The sequence below is a fragment of the Equus przewalskii genome, chromosome 13 (assembly GCF_037783145.1).
Source record: "Equus przewalskii isolate Varuska chromosome 13, EquPr2, whole genome shotgun sequence".
Taxonomy (NCBI): domain Eukaryota; kingdom Metazoa; phylum Chordata; class Mammalia; order Perissodactyla; family Equidae; genus Equus; species Equus przewalskii.
The window spans coordinates 20,619,843-20,642,793 of NC_091843.1; the positions used below are offsets into that span (position 1 = coordinate 20,619,843).

General features: G+C 44.3%; 1 protein-coding gene and 1 long non-coding RNA gene across 2 annotated transcripts; one reads left to right on the plus strand and one right to left on the minus strand.

Moving 5' to 3' along the window:
- Nucleotides 1-6,180: 6,180 nt before the first annotated feature.
- Nucleotides 6,181-21,279, minus strand: LSM11 (LSM11, U7 small nuclear RNA associated). The gene is made up of 4 exons (XM_008515216.2): nt 20,799-21,279; nt 13,968-14,107; nt 11,991-12,074; nt 6,181-11,524 (listed from the first exon to the last, which is right to left on the minus strand). The coding sequence occupies exons 1-4, from the start codon at nt 21,256-21,258 to the stop codon at nt 11,114-11,116; spliced, it is 1,095 nt and encodes a 364-aa protein (XP_008513438.2). The 5' UTR covers nt 21,259-21,279; the 3' UTR covers nt 6,181-11,113.
- Nucleotides 21,280-21,967: 688 nt separating this feature from the next.
- Nucleotides 21,968-22,912, plus strand: LOC139075262 (uncharacterized). Its single transcript, XR_011525469.1, has 3 exons — nt 21,968-22,112; nt 22,251-22,407; nt 22,753-22,912. It is a non-coding gene; the product is annotated as an uncharacterized lncRNA (long non-coding RNA).
- Nucleotides 22,913-22,951: the final 39 nt, after the last annotated feature.

The following is a 22,951-nucleotide window of genomic DNA, read 5'->3' on the forward strand; positions in this document are numbered from 1 at the left end:
CAGTGGCATTTGTTACCACTGGCTTTTGACATGGAAAGCAACTTCTTAGCTGCTGCATTCAACTCCTGGACATGGAGCATAACAATCTGGATGTCATCAGGCTCGTCAGGCTCAATGTTCACATAACCACAGCCCACCCCTTAGCATCTTGTTCCATTCAGCCATCCCTGAGGGACCCTGATGAAGCCGCTGATGCCCATGGCTGGAGATGACTGGCACAGAGGTTCCAGCTGCCCCAAGAACCGAGGCATCAATTATATAAGTCAAAATGCCATGGCTTACCATTTGGGTCAACGTTTGCAGGATGAGTCCCCAGGTATGTTACTTTCTGGTAAGATCTCTGTGACTTGAAATAGACCTACTAGGTCCCTGATAACATTTTTCAAAATGAAGGGTTAGTATTAAATTTTGAATACCCACTCTGTGCGAGAGAGCCTAGATTCAAGATATGCTCGCTGAAGGTTATATCTGGGAAGGACTGAAGTAGAAGGTAGAGCTGGAAGGAAACAGTCAGAATCCTTCCAGCTTCTGGCATCTGAGTTTAAAATAGTTTCTCCCAACCATTTTGGAGTCAGAATCTCTATATGGCTCTTGGTTTGATGTCATAATGTTGGTCTCTCTATTAAAATGATGTACATATTAATATGTAAAAGGTATATAAATGTGACTATATATATATGATTTATTTATTTAAATAAAGTGACTATAAGCCAGTCAGGACAGATGACTCTCAGTACAGGTGAGGCTAGCTTCCGCCAAAACATTTCTCATGGAGAAGCAGATGTGCTCAGATGAACTTGGGGGCAGGGAGGAGGCAGGATGAGAGGACTCCTGAGGCATAATTGGACCCAGCAAGGGTAGGGAGGAGGCCACACACGGGCCTCAGACTCCTCACCCAGAGTACCAATTGAACTAATCGCCTTCTGCCCTCAGGGGCAAAGATCACAAGCAAGCATCGGTCTTAGAACAAGGCCATACAAACAGAATCCTAATAGGTTATTCTTGAGTAAATACTACTTTTACACTGTTTTATGTAAATACATACAAAACACTCTCCAATTACACAATCTTACTGTTCCAGCAAGTATTGTGCAATGAGAGCTTTGTAGATGTTAACAGCATGGAGTCCTTTCCTGCTCTTTACTCTGTGTGTGTGTGTGTGACACGTGCGCACAGTCATTAAAGTAATTCCTGTGGTTAAAGCAATCATCAGGTCCACGTGCAATGAAAGAAAGCTATAACTGCGATCCCGCTTCTTAATATTTTGATTTTCTGGTCTATGTACGTCTTCTGGCACTTATAAAATGGTCTGTTCCTCTTGCTACCAATTAATGGCTTTCCAAGGACGATGAGAAAGCAATAAGTGGGATAAGGCAAGCAGCACTGACATGACAGGAGTGGGCACAGCAAGAATCCACAAGGTAAGGGGGACACAAGAAGGAAAGGGAAGCTGCTTACCTTCCCGCCCTTCCCCACCACAGACCACTCTGTGTTTCCACATTGCTAAAATGTTACGCTCTGCTTTATGGACGATTTGAACCCAGATCCCCATGTAAGTCAATGCTCCTGGTGGGGCTCATCTCCGGACCTGGGGTGGAGAGGCAGGGCCCTTTGGACATCACACTCACAAAGACCTCATGTACAGACTTGTGGCTTTACCTCCTAATGAGGCTGCGTACCCTCCCACAGGTACAGAGAGCATTGAAGGCTGCCTTGAATTTGTAAAATATACCCTAACTTTTACAACTCTGCTTTGACATTTCATTTTTTAACGTATTGGAAACCTCAAATAACGGAAGTGACCAGGGTTTCTCTGAACCCTGAAGAGGCCCAAGAGCGTGTGCGCGCGCATATGTGTGTGTGCGTGTGTGTCTTTTTATGTGTATCTGTCCTCCAGTGTACATTTTCATAACTAGATTGGCTGTAACATGCTCAATTAATTAGGGCATACATTTTTATTACCAACAGCACTATTGGTTACATCTTGATCTCCATAAGGAACTGGCCAACCGGGGAGATTAGCGTGAAGTGGCTCATGACTGGAGCGGAACAAAGATGCTGCATAGCCAACACACCTGCTTTGCATGTTTGTGCTTTGTTTATCATAAAACGGGTGGTAATAATAAGGATGTGTAAGAAGACCAGCGTTAATGACAGTGCCAGTGGAGAGTGCGAACAAAAGCCATGACTTTTGAGTAAAAGCTTGATGTAAATTAAACCCTACATTTGTTCAGAGTTTAGGTTTTATAGCTACACAGTTCTGGTTATTAGAAAGACCTTTGCTGTTGAAATCCCTGCAAGAACAATTTCATAGCTTCAAGTGTGAAACTCCCCAGTCACTGATCCCGACTCTTCCCACTAAAGCAATTGCTTTATATTATTGTTTCTGCTGATGTGACCACTTTAGTACAGAACAACGTATTATCATGCAGCTTATACACATGCAACATTTATTAACGCACAGTACGATGATTACTTGTGGCTCAGGAGGTGTTTACAGATAGTATGAAGACGGACATTTTAATTTCAATAGTTGTATATTTATTTTAATGTGTACTTTCAATTTAGGGTAAATTTCACAATTTTCCACTGATGGTAGTGATGCCCAGCTTCCTTTTAAATGTAAGCCAAAAAGTGAGTCAATTTAGAGAAAAATATTGAATAAATAAAAAATGCAGTGGTCTGCTTAGGATAATGCAAAAATCATGAAGGTGCTCTTGCAAATGACCCAAGTTTTGGAAACAATGGGCTCTGTAATAATCAGAAAGATGGAGGCTTTGGGTTGGATTTCTGATAGTGACGATGACCACACTGAACGATCCTGGTGACCAGTGCCACACACATATAGGGCTGCTGCCTGATGCCCCAGGAGCGTACTTTTCCACGTGACACTAATTGGCCCACACAGGAGTGAAACCATGACCCTTCCCTCATTAGCCACAGGCTCAGACCAGCTGAGCTAGCTTGCTCTGGGTCACTGGGGTCCCATGTAGGAAATTACCATTCCAGTGCCCTGTGGTCCTCTCTTAACCCCAACTAATGAATGTCCCATGGAGCCTAATGTCATTCTGGGGGGAGTACACAGCTCTCCTGGCAGTGAAGTTGATGAGAGTCTGAAGTTCTAACCCAGGGAGAGCCAAGTGAGGAAGCACGGAGAGCTCAGGAAGCCTGGGAACAATCTTTCAAGCACCTGTGTGCTAGAAAGGAGGAGAACAACATTCTGCTGTGTCCATTTGTTTGCCAGGCCTGATCTTGGGACATGGAATGCAACCACAAGGGGGTAAAGAATGCTGCTGAGCATCACACCGCCAGGTTATCACAGTATAAATGACATTAAGTCCTTGCTGTTTGGGCCGAGCAGTTGCCATCACCAACCCTATGAGGCAGGTGCTATTATCCCTATTTTAGAGATCAAACTGAGGCTCAGAAGGAACTAGTGAAAGAGCATAGGATAGTGGGCTCCTCCCAGGATTGCCACATTCTGAAATTAACACCTCACCAAGTTGTAGGGAAGTTTTCCAAGATAGGCAGACAGCGGGTCAAACCTTTCTGCTTGGGTCCCCTTTTGGGACTCAGAAGAAATACTACAGGTCTTCACGTGTTCATTTCTTCTGTAACTTTAGCATATCCATAGTTTAGGCTTAAGAAAAGTTTTTTTTAACAAGATGAATTTATAGTCAAGGCCGAGAGAAAGCATTCTTCCCAAGTGTTGGAGAACGTCGGACAGAAAGGGATGGCAGACTTTCTAAATGCATACTGAAGAGCTGGGGTAGACCACTAGTCACTCCATCTTCTTTATAACAAGACTATTGGATCCATCCTCCTTCCAGGGCCAACCTAACTGGTGGGTGAAATACCCCCTGGTGCTCACTTGGCAGCCGCTCTTCCCAGGGCCACAGCTGGCCCACTGCCCTGGAGGTGCCCACCGCCATGGTCCTCTCTGCAAGCCATGAGGCCCCGTGTGCATGTCCACTTTCAGTCAAAGAACAGTGTGAATCAGACAGGATAGAGACGCTGGAAGCAAACCACCAAGCCATATTTTAACTCAGCCCTCTGGTTTCTGATCAGTCTAAGGGGATGACTCTCAGCTTGCCCTCTAAGGTTCATGGTTAGTGCCTGAGAGATTTTGTATTTTTAAGGTGCAGTTGGCTAACAATCAACTTGAAGAGTTGGACAGATGTAGGTGGAATCTCAAATTTGCCATTTATTAGCAGAGATGTTGGAAAGTTACTTAACCTTTCTGTTTTTGTTCCATCACATATATAATAGGAATAAAATCTTCCTCCCAAGGTGGTTGTATCTGAACAAGGTAAGGAATGTACAGTGCTTGGCACAGGGCTGAAATGCTCAAAAACGGCAGTATTTCCTATTGCCTGATCTGTCCTCTGCCCCTTCACGTAGCGTGGCTGAGAGGAACATGATGCAAGCTGCCAAGGTCCAAAAAGGCATGTGATAAAGCTCTTTGCTAAAATCTTATTTCCAGCTATTCGTTTGAAGACCAGTATCCATTTATTATTTCATAGTGTATTTCTCTTCCCCACAGCTGCTGGGAATCATTTCTTGAGGCTGAGAGGTCTTTTGAAGGCCTTGACATAAGTGCTAGGTGTCTTACCAGCACTGCCCACCCACCCCTTCTGCCCCTGGTGCCCACCCTCCAACAACGGACTTCTCTGTGTCTGCGTAAATCTCCCTCTGACTTGGGAGCACGTCTGCTCAGTCTGGGAGCGGAGGCTCCACTCTGCAACCTTTCTCGCCAATGGGCTCTCAGGCATCCACTGTGGGGAACTGAATTGTTTCCGAAAGTGAGACAGCTGCTGAGAAATAGGGGCATCAAGACAGTTTTCCCAGCAGGTGGGAAGAGGCTGGGCGGAGTCGACGGTATCCTGAGACGGAATGAGGAACCCCTGATGTGAGAATAGCAACAGCCTCCCTGAAACACTGGCCACTGGGCAATCTCTTCTCCAGGACTCTTCCCCAAGCACACTCACTGGCTGATCGCCAACAGTCAGGCTTCCTAAGCTTCAAATTAGGTAAATCCAACATTGGCAAGAAACATTTAAGTTGCCACTGGGGTTGATTATAGCTTGTTTTTCCTTCATTATCGCAGACAACTCTGGTGAGCATTTAACAACGGATTGCGGCAGTGACTGGAGATCTGGAGACTCAGGCTCTTCTGGGGCCTCTAGGTGAGCAGTTCTCTTTAGCCCACTGCCACCTAGTGGTAACGGAGCAGACCAGAAAACGTCACTTAGAATCCAGGAGAGAAGGAGCTTGGGTGAGGAACTCCTATCCAGGAAGCACAGGGAAGAGTGATAGATACATCTCATTCCACCGGCCTCCACTCCCCTGCCAATATTTAACTGTCACTGTGTATTTTAAACGTCAAGCCAACCAACTCTTTTGCCTTTATTTTGATGAATGAGGATATTCTCATTTAATCAGGAGTCTTTGAGATACAAAACAAGCAAGAGCCAGAACTGGAGCCTGTGGGTCTTGCCTCCCTCTCCTCCACTGTGGTGGTTAGAATTTCCTGAATGTCAGCCAAGCCCAACTTAATGTACTCTCTGCAAGTGGGGAACTGGGTCTGGACAGTTAACTTGAGGTTTCCCTCTCTAGGAACCAATGTGATTTTTGTTTGCCCACCTTGCCCGGGTGACATTTCTGGAGGCACACAGAGGAGACCAAGTAATCGACGTGGCAAATTTTTGAGCAGCTTGATTTCCTGTACATGCGCAGAGGAAAGCTGGTGGTAAATTCAGATAATTCTGGAACCATGTGAGGATCAATTAGTCAAACATGGTAAAACCCTCAAAGGGGAGCAGAGTCAACGTGATCTCAGCAGATTGTGAAGATAGTGGATTAATGCCAGTGAGCTAGTAAGTAGAATAAATTCACAGGGCAATTACCATTGCTTGGGGCTTAGAAGAGATAATTCGCAATGTGAGCCAACCTCCTTTTCTAAGCATGAACTTCAAATAAACTCGGAAGAACAAAGCTACCTCAAGGAGAGTGATCTGGATGTGTGTGCTTTGGTAAAGAAAAAGCACAAGGTCACAACAAGGAGACTGCAGAAGGCTTGAGATGTTTTAACTTTCTAGGTCTGTGTCTTCACTCCGTAGCAGGCTCCCTCACCTCTTCCCCTCCACCACTCCCCAAATCAGCAGAGATAGGCAGCCGGCACATGAATACAATCATTTATTACAGTTTCCAGACCTCCATACGACACATCCCCAAAGCAGAACATTGCAAACTGACATTACTAGCAGCAATCCTCCCTAAACAGGAAGGGTTCCGGTGAACTTAACAATTAGGAGTAATTTCAAGACAAGATTACAAGCTATGCTTTTTCTTTTAGCAGCTGGTACATGAACAGGAAACTATAAATACATAGAGTCTTCCAGGGTTAGCTTTGTCTAAAGGACATTAATAAGTCATGGTGCAGAGGGTAACCCCCAGGTTGCCAAACAGAAGGCTACTGCCTTTAGATGTCAGTATGAAATAAGCAAATCACTTTTCAAGACATTGCTTATTATCTGCTTTACTGTCAGGACAACATAAAAAGAACTGGACAGCTGCCCTAGAACCTAGCTCACAAATAATTGCTTAAATAACACCCCTTAAAATTTTTTACACCTTTTTCCCCCTACAGCTCTAAAAACATAACATCAGATATTGGCTCCAAAGGACTAAAAATCAAAAGCAATTGCAATGTATTGGGAATAGCTTTTCTAGCTTTCCTGAAGGACAGTTCCCATATTTTCAGAGTCTTTTTAAAGAAGCACTAACTCTGGTAGCTTATCAAACTTACTTTTTATTCTAAATAAATAAAAGACCAACTGAAGGTCTCAGGTGCGCTCACTTCTTTTCCTCTAGATCTCCGAACCATCCAAAGCCATTTCTCAACAGAGAGCTTTCATTTTTATTGGAGGAGTGCAGGAGAACATACAAACATTTGAAAAATACTCAAAACACTGAGAACAAAGGTGGCCCAACCCTTCCTCAGAGGCCAGGAAACTGTGACGGGAACCCCAAAGGCTTATCCTAAATTCATCACTCAATTTCCTCTAAAGTAATGACTGACCACCCACATTTGCAACAGTGGCCTATATAGGATTTTCTTGCTTTACAATCACTAAGAAAAGCTGTCTGCCCAGGAAAACACAGGCTGATGAACAGAAGCTACTGAAAAGGGGTCAACTGCATTCTATATCTGGCACAGGAAGAGAAAAATTAAACAGTTGCAAAACCATTATATTTATACTATGATGTTCTTACATGAACCTTGACCTTCCCACAGCAACCATTTCATTCATAAAAAATACAAAGATTGGAAAGCTTTGGGGCAGCACCAGTGACAGCTAGCTGTCTTTGAATGATTTTAATTTTTCTAAAGGCAAAATTTAGAGAAAATTTAAAGAAGTAATTTACAGAACCAATTCTATTTCATGATTTTGCCCATGTCAGCTGCTGTGGGAATAGTGCAAAGAGAAATACAAATATCCACTCTGCATCAAGTTAGATTTCCATTTTTTCTCAAGGGGTGGAAGTGGTATACCTAGATTTCTGCAAGGCTTCTGAGGATTAAGGGCAGCTCATAGCTCATGATCTGACTATCTCTAAAGGTGCGCCTGGACTATTTCCCCACCAGGATAGATGAAACCCCTCCTGACCCACTAACAACACATAGCAAGGACTTCCAGGCACCTAGACTAATGTTAATGGTGTCCGGGCTTTCTGACTTGACATGCACCATGCACAGAGAGCAAGGTACCAACCAGTCTAAAGTCACCTGCCTTCGACACTGCTAACTCTGGCTACCACCTCACAAATGGCACACCTCTGTCACAAGATGGTCTCTGAAAAGAAGCCTAAATGCTTCCCAAATACTAGAACAAACCATTTACAGTGCAAGCTCTCCTGGTGGTAGACCAGTAGGATCACCACTGTGTACAAAGGACGGCATGTGAAATGGTTCTGAGCATGAAAGCACACCTTCCATTTCTCAATCCCTGGTTACTATCTAGCAAAGCCGGATGCTCCTGGGAAGACCTCAGGTGCACAGCAATGCCCTGTGAATTGTCTTGAAAACACATTCCCACATCTAGACATTACTTTGAAGAACCAATGTTGGATTTTCAAAAATAAGTACTATTCCTACCAAGTGTCCCAAGCCCACATCCCTGGAATACTAGAAATCAGTTTCAATTATTTCCATAGCAACTGATTATAATGTCCTAGGTGATCACATTTTTTGAATAACATATACATTATTAGGACTTATTTTTTCTTCTTTTTGAAAAACTTCTCCAATAATAAGGAAAAGACAATAATTAAAAATAACTGACTTCTCTAAAAAAAATAATTATAATGCTTTGTACAAAATAGCACATTACTAGATAGTATTCATTCCAGAATCAAATCACTGTCCAAATGGAATAAATAAACGGGGGCATATGGGCACATATGACAGATCACACACGTTTCAAAATAATTTTCAGAGCCAGAATTGTTAAGTTGGGCAGAAAAGTAAATCAATCCTTACATGGATATATGAAAATTATATGCAAATATGAAAAGCAGCAAGTGTTTAAAATAAATCGGGTTAGATTTAATCAGGCACTAGAAAAATGGAAACTGATTAGACTCCTTTTGATTCCAAATTTCCACTTTATTGGGAAAATCTAGTGTCTATTATAGCTTCTAGCTGAGTGACAAGAGGACAGAGAGATGGGGACCAGCCAAACGGAGGAGATTGGTAAAGAGCAAGAGGGAGGGGCGCCTGATGACATTAATTGGGGAACTGAGATTTTAGACACAATATTTAGAAGAGAATTTAGATTGGCAGATTCCAAAGATAACTATTCACTTAAGCTTGTAACCTGGAACCTCTCTAAATGTTTAGTGCATCTGATCTGGCTCTAAAGGGTATATTTAAAACGCATTTAAAAACAAAAACAGGGGCTGGTCCTGTGGCCGAGTGGTTAAGTTCACACGCTCTGCTTCGGCGGCCCAGGGTTTCGCCAGTTTGGATCCTGGGCACGGACCTGGCACTGCTCATCAGGCCACGTTGAGGCGGCATCCCACATGCCACAACTACAAGGACCCACAACTAAAAATTATACAACTGTACTGGGGGGCTTTGGGGAGAAGTAAAAATAAAAAAATAAATAAAAATAAAAACAAATAAACAAGAAAACCAAAAAATTCCAAAAACTCCCCTTTGGGGACGTGTCATTTTTAGATGCACACTCTCCCTTTGGAACTATCATATGAACCCCTTGAAAAGCTCAGGGGAATTCTCTCTGATAATGATCAGAACAGGGTGGGCCTGGGAAGTGAGGGAAGCAGCAAAGAAATGTTACTTTTCTCTTACTGAAGATATTTTGAGAACTGCCACTGTCCCTCAGGAGAAAGGAGTGGACTACGGGAAATAGTTCCCGAAGATGCCACTGCCTTCTGGTCACAACAACGTCATCAATATGACACCTACAGAGACTACCCTCTCATGTAGCACCTGCCTTGCTCATAAGACATAGAATTCTTACCAAGCAATGAAACAGAGTTACTAAAAACTATTCATGGCACGTAAACATGTTTGGAGACTTTAAAATGTCTTCCTGAAAATCTTTGTCTCAGGGCTCCTGTGAGGTAGGTGTCTGATGGGGAAAAGCTGAGCACAGAGGGGTGCGTCTGCTCTCCTTGCATTGGATGACAAGCCAGCGGCCCAGGAGGCAGAAGGACCAGGTGTCCCAGCTCCATAGACTTTATGCACCCTGCTGCTCAGAAGGCTTCTCTAAGTTACACAACAAATACAGCAGGGGAAATTTCTCTTTTCAAACATTTTAACTAGTTAGCTATTTCTTATTCTTACTTTGAACATAGGTTATCTAAAATAAAACCAAATATAAACTAACAAAACAAAAAATCAATATTGCCTAACAGTCTGTGTCAAGAAACAGCCTATTCTGCACTGGTGATTGAGAAAGCATATAATAAGATTCAAGTAGAAGCATTAGGGGGTGCTGTGGGGTTCCTGTTACTCAAGCCAGGCTGTGAGTAAAGTGTCCCTTACAGACACCACCCATTGTACTTGTGAGAACCTCTTTGGCCTGACACAAGGGAATAAAACTACCACCCCTGTTTGATGGAAAACCATTCTAGAAGATATTCCACACAGGGCCAGCCCTGCCTGGAAAGGGGACTCTCAGCCGCGTGATGTATCGGCATCATTGAGTTCACGCAGAACTCTTTAAAGCCAGACATGAAGGTCACAGTCCCCTGCCATAAAGCTCCAAGGACAGGTTACACTCCGTACAGAGGGGCAATACACACGGTACATGCACTAGCACCATGCCACAGAAGTGAGAGAGAAGGACAAGAAGCTACCACACGAGCATCTTACAGTCCCATCTGGTATGCCATTCGCAGAAGCTACCTCTGGTTAAGGGGAAGACAGATAATAAGGAGGAGGATAAAACAGAGCTTTCATTGCTGGCTCCTTTGAGCATACAACCTATGCAAACTTCACTCTTACATAAGTTCGTAGCTTTCTGAGATCTTACAGATATTCAAAGATAATACATTACATTTCCTAATCAAGAGAGAATGGTGTAGAGCAAAATTCAAAGGTCAGTTACAACACATGGGTGCAGGGCTCCAGGGCAGCCTATACTGCTACTCTTAGAATGAAATTCCTGAGTACTCAGAGCACTAGCTTTTAGAAATGAGATCACTCTTTTTCGAGCTGGTTTTATCTCCCCCATGCTGTAGTGTCTGTAGAATGAATTCAATTCATACCATGACCCTTAATTCAAATGAAGACCCTATATTTAGTTTGAGTGTCTGAAGTAGACCATGATACCAAAGCAGATGCATGTACCTCTGTACAGACTTTGCCTTGATATTAGTGCAAACACCCACCCGCCCTTCCAAGGCCTATCTCCCCTTCAGGGAGCTCATCTCCCAGAGGGCTTGAGCCTGGCTCTATGCTCCGCACATGCAGGACCAGAGAGGATCATTCCAACTCAGAGTTTCACTGGGATACTAGGATACAGCACAGCAGCAATTCATGCATTTTACTTCTAAAACCAAAGCTCAAGTGAGGCCGAGCTGGTCACTGTGCAAGATGAACCAGGAGGACATTCTCACCTCGAATGAAAATCTGATTTATGTGTCGAGTGAATACCTGCTGGTAATCCACTTTGGGCTTTCGCTTTTTCTTACGGGGCTGGCCCCTGGAAAGGGTGGTAGCCCTGGAAAAGGTACCCCCTGCGCTTGACCCTTCTGTCCGTGTAGTCCTCCCTGATAGCTCTGACCGGGATTCCTCCCTTGTAGACGCCTGCAGGGAAGAAGGGACGGAGCGGGAACGCTTGCGTGAGCCCCGGTCAGTGTCTCCTCTTCCCCACACTGAAGCCACCTTCCAAGTGGATGTCTGGGAGTATCTGGACAGAGTGGAGTCTTCAACTGCAGACTTAGAATCTGCTTCCTTCTTGGAGGAATCTTGAAGTCTTAGTCGATCAAACAGCTATAAGGAAAGCAATGACAAATATCAGCCTTCTCTTCTAGCCTTCAACATCCCTCTTTTAATACACAGAAAAAAGACCAGATTCCTTAATTAAGCTCTGTGGACTTCTTGCTTGGCAATTCTTAAAAAGTTAGTAATGAATTTTCTACTTCCAGCCATAGCTCAGATAAGTCATTAAGTATGTCAAGAGAAAAGGCACTTGCTTATTTCTATAGTATAAAACTAAAAGACTTTTAAGCCTTATAAGAAGGAACTTGTTGCTCAAACAACATGCAGGTCAGAAGCACAGACTCATGTGAGATTAGCTGGATGCACAGAAGAGAGACTAAGGAAGACTTTGGTCCAGGCATGGCTGGTTGACAGCAACACGGCTTTCCCGCTAGGAAACCCCAGTCACCGGGCTCAGTGACCTTGATTCTTAACCCTGAAAGTATGCTGGGGGCTCAGGAAGTGGGGAGCCGCCTACCCTCGTGAGAGTCAGTGAAGAGTCCCGTTCATATGCTTTGCCTAGCACAGGTTTCCGGTAGGTCTCATCCACGTCAGTAAGTGCCTAGAGAAACAGCCCAAAGGGGAAAAAACGAGGCAGAATTAAAGACATTATTTTTACAGCTTTCAGGAAAACTTTAAAAAGGCAGAATAACATCTAATTGTAGCAGAACTAAACTTAACAGGTGACTCAGCTCTGGGGCAGGAAAAAATGGTAATACCGGGCAGATTCCGAGTAGGATTTCCAAGCTGCTACCAGCACAAAAGACACGCTTCTTCTATGGTGAGCGGCCTTTACAACTGCACGGCACAGGTTCTTAAATCCGGGGAGCAGAACCATCTAGGAAGCTTATTAATTATAAATCCAAGGCTACTCTTCTAGAGATTCTGACTCAGGAGGTCTGGAACGAAGCCCAGAAACTTTCTGTTTTGACCAGAAACCTCATAATGCTGAGGCAGGACGGCCTTAGAGCACACTCTGAGAAACACTACTCAACTGCTTCCTTCCCTCTTCAGCTTCTACATCTTATCACAGCAGTCAACAGAGATGAACCATGGCTGCCCACAGAATTGCTAGTGAATTCTTGCCACTGAGAGATCAACCTCACCGCACAGGTGTTAGACTCAAATGAGACTGTGTATGAGAAATTACTATGAAAAGTGTACATCACCTTACAAACGGAAGCTGGCAGTATAATCGTTACCATCCAGTCATCAAGTATACCCTCTCAAATCTTCCCCCCAAAGGTAAAATTCTAATAGAATATTTCTTCCTACATTTTAGAGATGAAAAAACTGAGGCTGAGAGAAATTATCTTGCCTAGAGTCACACAGCTACCAAGGGGTAAAACTAGGCTTAAAGTCCGGGTTTTCTGATTCCATAGCAGTTGAAAACATGGTTTTAAGAGTCAGAAAGACCTGGGATCAAGTCCTGGTACTTCCACTTACTAACAGTGTGATCTTGGGCTAATCTTCCACTAGCTCTAGCCTCAATTTCTTCATCTGTGAAATGGAATAGTAATACACCTTCAACTCAATAACTGAGATAATCTATATAAAGTCTTTAGTATAGTATCTGGCACACAGTCAGGGCTTAATAAATATTAGCAACTATTATTATCCAGGAGAATGCAGGGATGCAGATAAAGCACAGGGAAAAGAAAAGTTGGAGATGGAAGACCATATGGAAAAGCAGCACTGGAAAGCCCTGGTGGCTCCTATTTTAACTGCGTCGTATTATGGTTGTGCTGTAATACATCCCTTCTCTCCTACAAACGTCCAGTGAACACCCTCAGATGGCTGGGGGCACGTGGTACACTTCTTCATAAGGAAACATCATGCAAAGTGGCTTGTTTATTAATATGTCTGCCTCCCATCTATCCTTATCTATTGTTCCCAAAACTGTAGAGTGAAAGTTCCTTTCTGAAATTTCTGTACCTAGCACTGTGCCCAGCCCATGGGAAGTCAATGTATATTTTTAAATGAATCAAAGAATGGTTGCTGGGAAATCCATATAAAATTACCAAACAGATGAAATAAGTAACTACTCCTTAAGGCTAGGTTTCTCAACCTTGACACTGATGACATTTTGGACCAGATCATTCTTTGTTGTTGGGGCGCTGTCTTTGAATTACAGGACGTCCGGCAGCATCCCTGGCCTCTACGCACTAGATGCCAGTAGCACTCCATCCCATAGTTGTGATCTTCAAAAACATGTCCCCAGACAGTGCCAAATGTCCCCAGGAGGGAGAGAAGGGCAAAACTGCCCCAGTTGAAAGCCTCTGTCTGAAGGAACATGAAGCAATAAAAAGAACTTTGTTGTGCTGGCCAAGAGAATGCAAAGATTCCAGTTCCTCTGGGAAGTTATTCTGTAGGTTTTGGTGAATTAGGTTACTCAGGTCTACAACAGATTTAATCCCTAGGAGGTCCTCCAGCCCCGTGAGAAAGGCTTAATTACCATATTCCAGAACTTGTCAAATGCGACGAGGAAGCCCGTACAGACGCCCCGCAGTCCCTTGAACGTGCGGACGTGAACATTCACCTTCACCCCCTCCCGGATACAGCGATGCAGTTCACCCAGAGGGCTGCCTTCGTGCACTGGAACAAGAGAACGGTCAGCATGGCATGAAGATCTGCTCTCATTCCCCAGATTAACTACCAAGACCCCCCAACCATCTCTGGCAGCACAAGGCAACATGGTGCAGAGGCAATCTCACCGCGGGAGCTGGAAGGCCCAATGGACAACACTGCTAGTACAGGCAACATACACTGAAACGAGGCAAGACTCCACCAGAATGTGGGTAAACCACACGCATGGCTGTCATCCAAATGTTCCACTACCTATATAGCTTATTTCTCTGATGTCACTAATTCTAAGTTGGACCATCATTTAAAAGCTTTTTTGGACAAAACAGAAAGACCACATTAAATATACACATGAACAGCTAGATTGTTCTCAATTCTGTGCCTTGTTAGGCAATTTTTTTTTTCCAGGACAGTTCTCATGAATCTCATGAATGTAATCCTCTAAGAGAATGGCCTTTTGGCCCCCCTAGTCTGAACTACTCCATGCACAAGCTCTCTGGGGTCACTAATGTTTCAATGCACATCATCTTCACATTAGGAGGAAGACTGGTTGTATTCCAAGCCTTGATGGTATAAAGACACCTACTGAGCATCTGGCTCCTATGAGACTGCTGATAAGCATCATGCAAAAAGAGCAGTATAACAATTTATGGCAAAAATATTGGGACTATCAATTGCAGCTTTTACTATGATGGATTCTTTTTTTCAGAGCTTGGGAGCAGGAATGAATTTTATTTTTATTACTTCATGTTAACTTAGCCTTCACAGTATGCTGGCTATACTATATAAAACCTCCCAAAAGAAAACCACACACATACAGACACACATTCTTACACTCACACATACACAGTCTCAATTTTTCCCTCCCAAGCTTGCAAGGAAAATTCTTTGGCAATTATTGCCATTAATAGTAAACAAACAAAAAAGCTCCCTTTGTTTTGTTCTCAGTGGCAAAAGGGGAAGAAGAGTCCTGCACTTAGTGTGGATAACTAGGTTGATTACTCATGCTCTCCTTATCCCCCACTCATGGACTGGCTTATAAATGATGGCAGGGATGAAATTACAAAAGAAAATACTCTTGGAAGAAAGTGACATAGCAGGTGAGAGGTAGGAGCTTATGCCAGATTGAAGATTCAGCAAGAAGGCACAGTTGGAGGCAGAGTGGCAGAAACAGCGGCCTTGGAAAGGAACATGAGAACCTTGGTCTGACCTTCATCATCTACCCTTCCTCTGTAGAGGCAAGATTTTAAAATTCTTTGAACTTTTGATTTATATGGGTATGTGTGTGTGCGTGTGTGTGCATGTACACATATCTGTATGTGTTACAGACTGTGTTACGTCAAGCATTGTAAACAACTTTTCATTTTAACTAGTTGTGTGACCTTGGTGAGTAACTTTCTCTACCAGTCTGAATTTCCTCATTCATAAGTTGAGGTTAGAATAGTTAACTTCCAGATTCATTTTAGGAATAAGTCTCTATAATTCAATTCCTTAGAAACTGATTACAATGCCTGGATTACTCCCATTACTTACACACATTCACTGCACGCGCCCCTCTCCACCCCACCAACCACCACCACTACACACACAGGTGTTTCCATGAAGAGTGGAAAGACTATTCCTCTTCTAACTTGGAGAAAAACAGGGGCACAACTTCCCCCCCAAACCCCCAAGACAGAGAGAAAGGACAAGCATATATCTTAACAACAATTTCTTATTCTAACTAAACAAATGGCAAACTCAAGTCTTTCAACTCTCACATCTCTACCTTTCTCTTGATTTTCTTTTTCTTCCAAAGATTTAATAAGGTGTAATTTCAGGGAGCACTTCTGTCCTTGTGTCATCAAAAATATACTAGCACCACCTATCAGAGCAAACTGCCAAGGCGAAAACGAGCTCCACATTCTGAATGAGAATGCACCCTCTGAATCTCCTCCAGGAGGCTCTGTGACAGACTCCATATGGAGCTCAAGTCAGGCTTCTGAAACTTAATATGACAATAAATAAATAAATAAATAAATACACACAGGCTTCTAAAACTTAAGACAAACACACACACACACACACCCTTTATTTTTAAGAAAGTTATTCTTCCAAATCCCCTTCTCCACTGCCACTACTTTGGGCTACACCCTTCCAAATACAGGTCAATAGATTCTCAATAAGTCAGACCTGCCCTTTCCTTTCTCTTTCCACAACCAAAAATACAGTCCAGAGCCTCAGCAGATGACTGGTTTACTGCAACAGCCTCCTAGCTCCCATCAATCACATCAACAACATCATTGTCATCACTGTCACCATCATGATCATCAATTACTGAGCCCTTGGTACGAGCCAGGCCCTGAGGGAAGTTTAACTTTACATACATTATCTTATTTAATCCTCACAACTCTAACACATGGGTACTGTTATTCCACCCCATTTTATAGATGAGCAAACTGAGGCCCAGAAAGGTTTAAATAATTGGCTCAAGGTTACTGACCTAGCAAACAGCTCAGCCAACACTGAATAGAGGCAGGTTATATGCATCCTGACCGGGGGCTTTTAATCATGACAGTCTAAAAATAATAATAACCACAACAACAACCTACAACAATAACAGTGACATTTAACATTCATTGAGAACTTCCCTACGTGGTAGGGAACATCACTACTGTAAATGCTTTAAATGTGTTAAGTAACCTAAACCTCACAACTCATTTTATAGATGAGGAAACTGAGGCCCCAAAGAGTTTAAATAACTTGTCTAAAGGAAAACAGCTGGAAAGTGGAGAGGCCAGTGTTCAGACGCAGGCAGTCAAACCCCTGAGCCTGAGCTGTGCTCTACCCACCAAAACATTTTACTACTGGAAACTCAGCTCCTAGAAACATCGGCCCAAAAGTGCTTTTGCTTAAGAATATACAGCATGGTTCCCACTCTCTAGCATAACAAACTCAAACAGAAACTCTTTGGTTTGGGTCTTCAAAGCATTCTAGCAACAAATCCCTCTCTGGACCCAAATTCAGTTCTCATTGCTCTGGACAGGAACCCTCGCATCACATATGCAGCATCCTCCACTCACCAAAACAAGCAAGGAAATACGAGAATGTACTCTCTTCGCTCTCCTGAGATGAACATACTGGTTAAGCACATGGGCCCCGGAGTTGGACAGACTCAGGTTTAAGTATCACCTGCAAACTCACTAGCTATGTGACCCTAGGCAAGTAGTTAAGCTCAAGGAGCCTCAGTTTCCTCATCGATAAAGTAGTATCCAGGGGAAAAATGAGATATAATGTATCTAAAGGGCTTAGCAAAGTGTAAAGCACAGATGTGCTCAATAACAGTAGCTATTATTAGCAACAATAAAATGATCACCTGACTTACAAAGGGGCAGGGGGAAACTTTCTGAGGTGATAGACATGTTCTGTCTTGATCGTGGTGGTCAGTTTCACGACTATACCAAAATTTGCCAAAACTCACTTTAAAAAAGGTGAATTTTCTATCTAGGAATAAATTTAACCAAGGAGGTGAAAGACTTATATAATGAAAACTATAAGGCGTTATTGAAAGAAATTGATGATGACATAAAGAAATGGAAGGATATTCCATGCACATGGACTGGAAGAATAAACATAGTTAAAATGTTCATACTAACTAAAGCAGTCTACAGACTCAATGCAATCCCAATAAGAATCCCAATGACACTCTTCACAGACATAGAACAAACAACGGAGAAAGGAAAGTCTCTTCAATAAATGGTGTTGGGAAAACTGGACAGCCACATGCAAAAGAATGAAAGGAGATCATTACCTTTTTGCCGTACACAAAAAGTAACTCAAAATGGATCAAAATCTTGAAAGTAAGACCTGAAACCATAAAACTATAAGAAAATATAGGCAGTACACTCTTTGACATTGGTCTCAGAAAGATCTCTTCGAATACCAGGTCTACTCAGACAAGGGAAACAAAAGAAAAATAAACAAGCGGAACTTCATCAGACTAAAGAGCTTCTGCAAGGCAAAGGAAACCAGGATCAAAGTGAAAGGACCACCCACCAAGTAGGAGAAAATACTTGCAAATCATATATCCAACAAGGGGTTAATCTCCAAAACATATAAAGAACTCACACAACTGAACAACAAAAAAACAAATAACCCGATCAAAAAATGGGCAGAGGATATGAACAGACATTTTTCCAAAGGAGATATACAGATGGCTAATAGGCACATGAAAAGATGTTCAACACCACTAATCTTCAGGGAAATGCAAGTCAAAACTACACTAAGATATCGCCTTATTTCCAATAGAACGGCTGTAACCACCAAGACAAAAAAATAACAAATGTTGGAAAGGTTGTAGAAAAAAGGGAACCCTCATACACTGCTGGTGGGAATGCAAACTGGTACAGCCACTCTGGAAAACAGTAAGGCGATTTCTCAAAATATTAAAAATAGAAATACCATATGACCCACCTATCCCACTACTGGGTATTTATCCAAAGGACTTGAAATCAACAATTCAGAGGTTTATGCACCCCTATGTTCATTGCAGTATTATTCACAATAGCCAAGATGTGGAAGCAACCCAAATGCCCATCGACTGATGAGTGGATAAAGAAGATGTGGTGTGTATATACATATATATAATGGAATACTACTCAGGCATAAAGACAAAATCCTCCCATTTGCAACAGCATGGACGGACCTTGATGGTGTGATGTTAAAGGAAATAAGCCAGACAGAGAGAGATAAACACCATATGATTTCACTCACATGTGGAAGATAAACGAACACACGGACAAGGAGAACAGTTTAGTGGTTACCAGAGGGTAAGGGGACTGGGGGTGGGCACGAGGGGTGAAGGGGCACATTTATACGGTGACTGACAAATAATAATAAAGTACAACTGAAATTTCACAATGTTATAAACTACCACCTTCAATAAAAAAATTGCTAACCATAAAAAAAAAGAGGTGAATTTTCTACATATAAATTACACCTCAATAGCCTGATTTTCAAATAATTACTGTCATCCTCAACTATGGCCTTCCTTAACTTCAAGACCTAAAGCTGACCTCTTAAAGGAACTTTCTTAAATAAATCTAATCCTCACCTATGCTTTTGTCCTTTCTTTTTCTTTCTGAAGGTCATCGACTCTGTGATGGCTACTCATCTCTATCATGTACGGCCAACTGTTTCCAGAGGCGTGACTAAAATTTTCAGTGTGTTGGACACATTCTCTGAGACCTTGATTTCAGACATATATTTAGTCGTGGGAAGTCGACAAAGCTGGCCTTTACGAAGCTCTGTCATAGCAGACTACATAGAAATATTTCTTTTCCTTGGTAATCTCGGTAGCAAAGCAATAACTGGCCAAATGGAAAGAAATGTTACCATCTGAGACTTGAAGTGCATTTCAACCATGTACAGCTGCACAAAGCATAGGCAGAATAAGGCCCCCCAGGCTGCTCCCACTTTAAGAACATGCATACTCTATCTGTGTTACTGCTGGGCAAGCGAGCTGGGGTAAACTCTGGCTTGGGTGGGGATGCTCAGGCACAAGAAATCACCTGACAAAGGCACCCTCCACAGCACACAGCTTTTCAGGATGTTTCTTTCTCAATAAACACATTTCTAGGAATGAAACAAAATATCCCCTTGCTTAGCACAACCTTCCATTCCAAAGGCAGTGATTTAATAATGTCACAATTTAGCTATCAGGATACAGATGCTCTGAATGGCTAAGTAGGTCATGGTGTTCACCCGGCAGATGTCAGAACTGCTTGCCAGATGACAAAAGATATAACTCTGGGTTGTTTTTATTCCATTTATACAAGACCTAACTCACACATTAGCAACCTCTGCTATTTACAGCTTTACTCCAAGGAACTCTTAGGAGGCTCCAAGAAATCCCCGTGTGCCATTTACACCTTCAGAACTGAAAATAACCCGCGCATATGGTGGTAATAGGAGCCTGACAGACACAGTCCTGCACCCAGCCTGGCAGAGCGGCTGTAAAACACTCTCTGTCTTAGGGGCACTTTGTGGTCGCTGCATTCCAACATTCGTGATTTGGTAACGTGAACACAAGTGTATCAAGACCCTGGGGCCCTTCTCCCGTTTACAGAAACCGAGAATGAGCTGTCAACGTGCAGGGGTTATCACATTTTGTCCCCTTTGCTATCTGAACAGATCTCTCCACACTCCATCCCATCATCCTCAAACCCCACTGACCAAACACTCTCCTTCCCCCGATACAGGCTGTCACCACCTCCTCCGTCTGTGGTCTCCAAGACCTCCCACCACCTCTGCAGAGCCTCCCTATGACGTCCTGTTTCCAGGCCCCCCGCCCTCTCCACACCCCATCACTGCTGCAGCTCCTCTCCACAGCCTCCACATCACCCCTGTAACCACGACCACGGACCCCATCATCTCTGCAGACCTCCTCCACCTGTTACCCAGGCGGCCCCTCCCCAGGGCTCCTTATGCCCTCTACAGCCTCCACTCTTCCCCCACCGCTCTTGCAGACCCTTCTGCAGCCAAGACGACACTCCCCACGCCCCCGTTACCCACAGGACTCAAGCAGAACCTCCCCACGGTCCCCGATTATCTCTGCAAACCTTCACCCAGACCCTGCCCCTCGGACGTGCAGCCCTGCGCCCAGCCCCGTGCAGCCCGCAGAGCCCCCTCGGCCGCCCGCTTCCGGACCGCGGGCCGAACTCACAGGGCATCCGCGTGAGCACGTTGCGCGGCGCCTTCCTGCTCCGAGCCGGACCCCGGCGGCGCGCCCCGGCGGCCCCGGCGGCCCCGGCGGCCCCATCCCCTTCCTCCTTGGCCACCATGAGGCGGCGGAGGCGCTGGATGCGGTCGGAGTCCGGGGCGGGGGCGTCCGGGCGGCGGCGGGTCCTGCCCGAGGGCCCGGCGGCGGCGGGGCCCCCCGAGCCCGCGGCCGCGCCCCGCGCCCGCCCGCGCCCGCCGCCCCGGCTGCCGGTCCGGAGGAAGCTCTCATACTCGGCCAGGTTGTTGAAGCAGGGCGCGTTGGGGTAGGGGATGGGAGGCAGGCGCGGCGCGTACAGGGCCAGCAGCGGGTCGAAGCTGTCAGAGCTGACGTCCAGGCGCGGGCTGGGCGGGCGCGCGGGGCTCCCGGCGCCAGCCGGCCTCGCCCCCCGCTCCCGCTCCTCCATGTTTGAAAGGCCCGCAAGCCGAGGCCGATGGGAAGAAGGAGCGGAGCCGCCAGAGGGCGGCACTGCGCAGCCGCGGCGCGGGGCCTCACTGCGCCCGAGCGGCCGCCGGGGGGCAGCATCTGTCCGCGCTCTGCCCCGCCGGGGGCGTGGCGGGACACTGCGACCCGCCGGGCCCCCAGCGGCTCAGCGCCCGGTGACAGGTTAATCTGCTTTAAAGCAGTATTTCTCCATCTATATTATCACTTGGGTGTTTGTTAACAGTCCAGATTCCCTGGGGATGAAGCCGAGACCGGCGTTTTAACAAGCTCCCCAAGCCTTTGCTCTCTGGAAGTGCAGGCTACCCGCAGCTGGAGCTGGCGGGAAGAGGGCAACCAAGGTCCCCGTTTGCTTTCCTGCTGAGTTCCACTGGGGGTAGCCCATCTGGACTCAAATTACTTAGCTTCTCTGCGTCTTTACAATCTCATCTGAAATATGATAGAAATAGTACCTACCTCATAGAATTGTCCTAAGAATGAAGAGAGTGTGGATGTAGAGTGCATAATAAATGCTCTGTGAACGTTAGGTAATTTTTGGTTAAAAGGACAGTGAAACTATGAAGGATGGGTGGATCCCATTGCTCCATTTCCTACACCCTATGGAAAAAGTAATTGGCACTAACACCAGAGACCTTGGTATTCAAGAAAATTCATTCTATCACTGATTTTCTCAGCATTGTTAAGCAACTGGAGGAAGTGAGGATCCAGCTCTTGGAAGACAGGATGATGGAGGACTTACCAGACCTGGTTGCACTTTATAGACACCGTTCAGGAAGCCATTTGTTTTTGGATATTAAAGTATCGACAGCAAAGGCCCAGGTATTACCCCCGCATCTAACAGACCTAAGATGTTTCCAGTCACCTATACGCCACACAAATAATTTTAACTACCACCACTCCCCCAAACTATTAACTAGTATTAATTCTATACTAGCTGCTTTTGTGTGTATTTTAAAGTTTCCTTAGATTTGGAAAGGAAGCCTGAGAGAATACTATTCTTTACCTTAAGAGAACAAGATGAAAATTAATATACAAATGTGCAATATATACATACTGCAACAAGGATAATGTGAAAACCACTGAGCGTCGAGCTTCTAAGTAATGGCACTACAGGGTAAGTTATGGCATGAGTATTAAGCCCAGGATATTCCTTTGCTCAAACTCCCTGCCCAAGAAACTCAAAGTTGCAAACTGCTGACAATTCAATGAATAAGGGCTTGTTCCCATATCTTATGACAAATTGTGATAGCTTTTGTAGTATCATATAGCATCCACAGAAAGCCTATTTCTTTAAATGGCTTTGTCTCGGAAGTTTGTACTCTAATGCCTATGTGTATCTATATTTATTTTGATATAAAATGCTATAAATTGACTTACCACTAAGTTACATTTGCCAGTCAAGAGCTACATTATCTTACTGCTTCACTTGGCCTACCACAGTGTATCTTGTTGTCCAAAGTGCAGTAGATGGACACCCAAAGATAGGCATCAGAAGCCTTTGGGGTTGAAAATCTGAACCCCAAATCTTCATGGGAGAGGGAGCCTGGAGTCAGCATTTAAAACAAGCGTCCCAAGTAATTTTTGTATCCAGAAGTCTGTGAACCACTCCTCTGATGAAGGTATGTGTATCCTGGCTTATGTAAAACACACACACAGAC

Coding starts and splice junctions, on each gene's coding strand:
- LSM11 (XM_008515216.2), bottom strand. CDS start 21,258: ATGGAGGAGCGGGAGCGGGGGGCGAGGCCGGCTGGCGCCGGGAGCCCC. Junction 14,108..20,798: donor CGTGCTCACGCGGATGCCCT/GTGAGTTCGGCC, acceptor CTCTTGTTCCAG/TGCACGAAGGCAGCCCTCTG. Junction 12,075..13,967: donor TTGACAAGTTCTGGAATATG/GTAATTAAGCCT, acceptor CTGTTTCTCTAG/GCACTTACTGACGTGGATGA.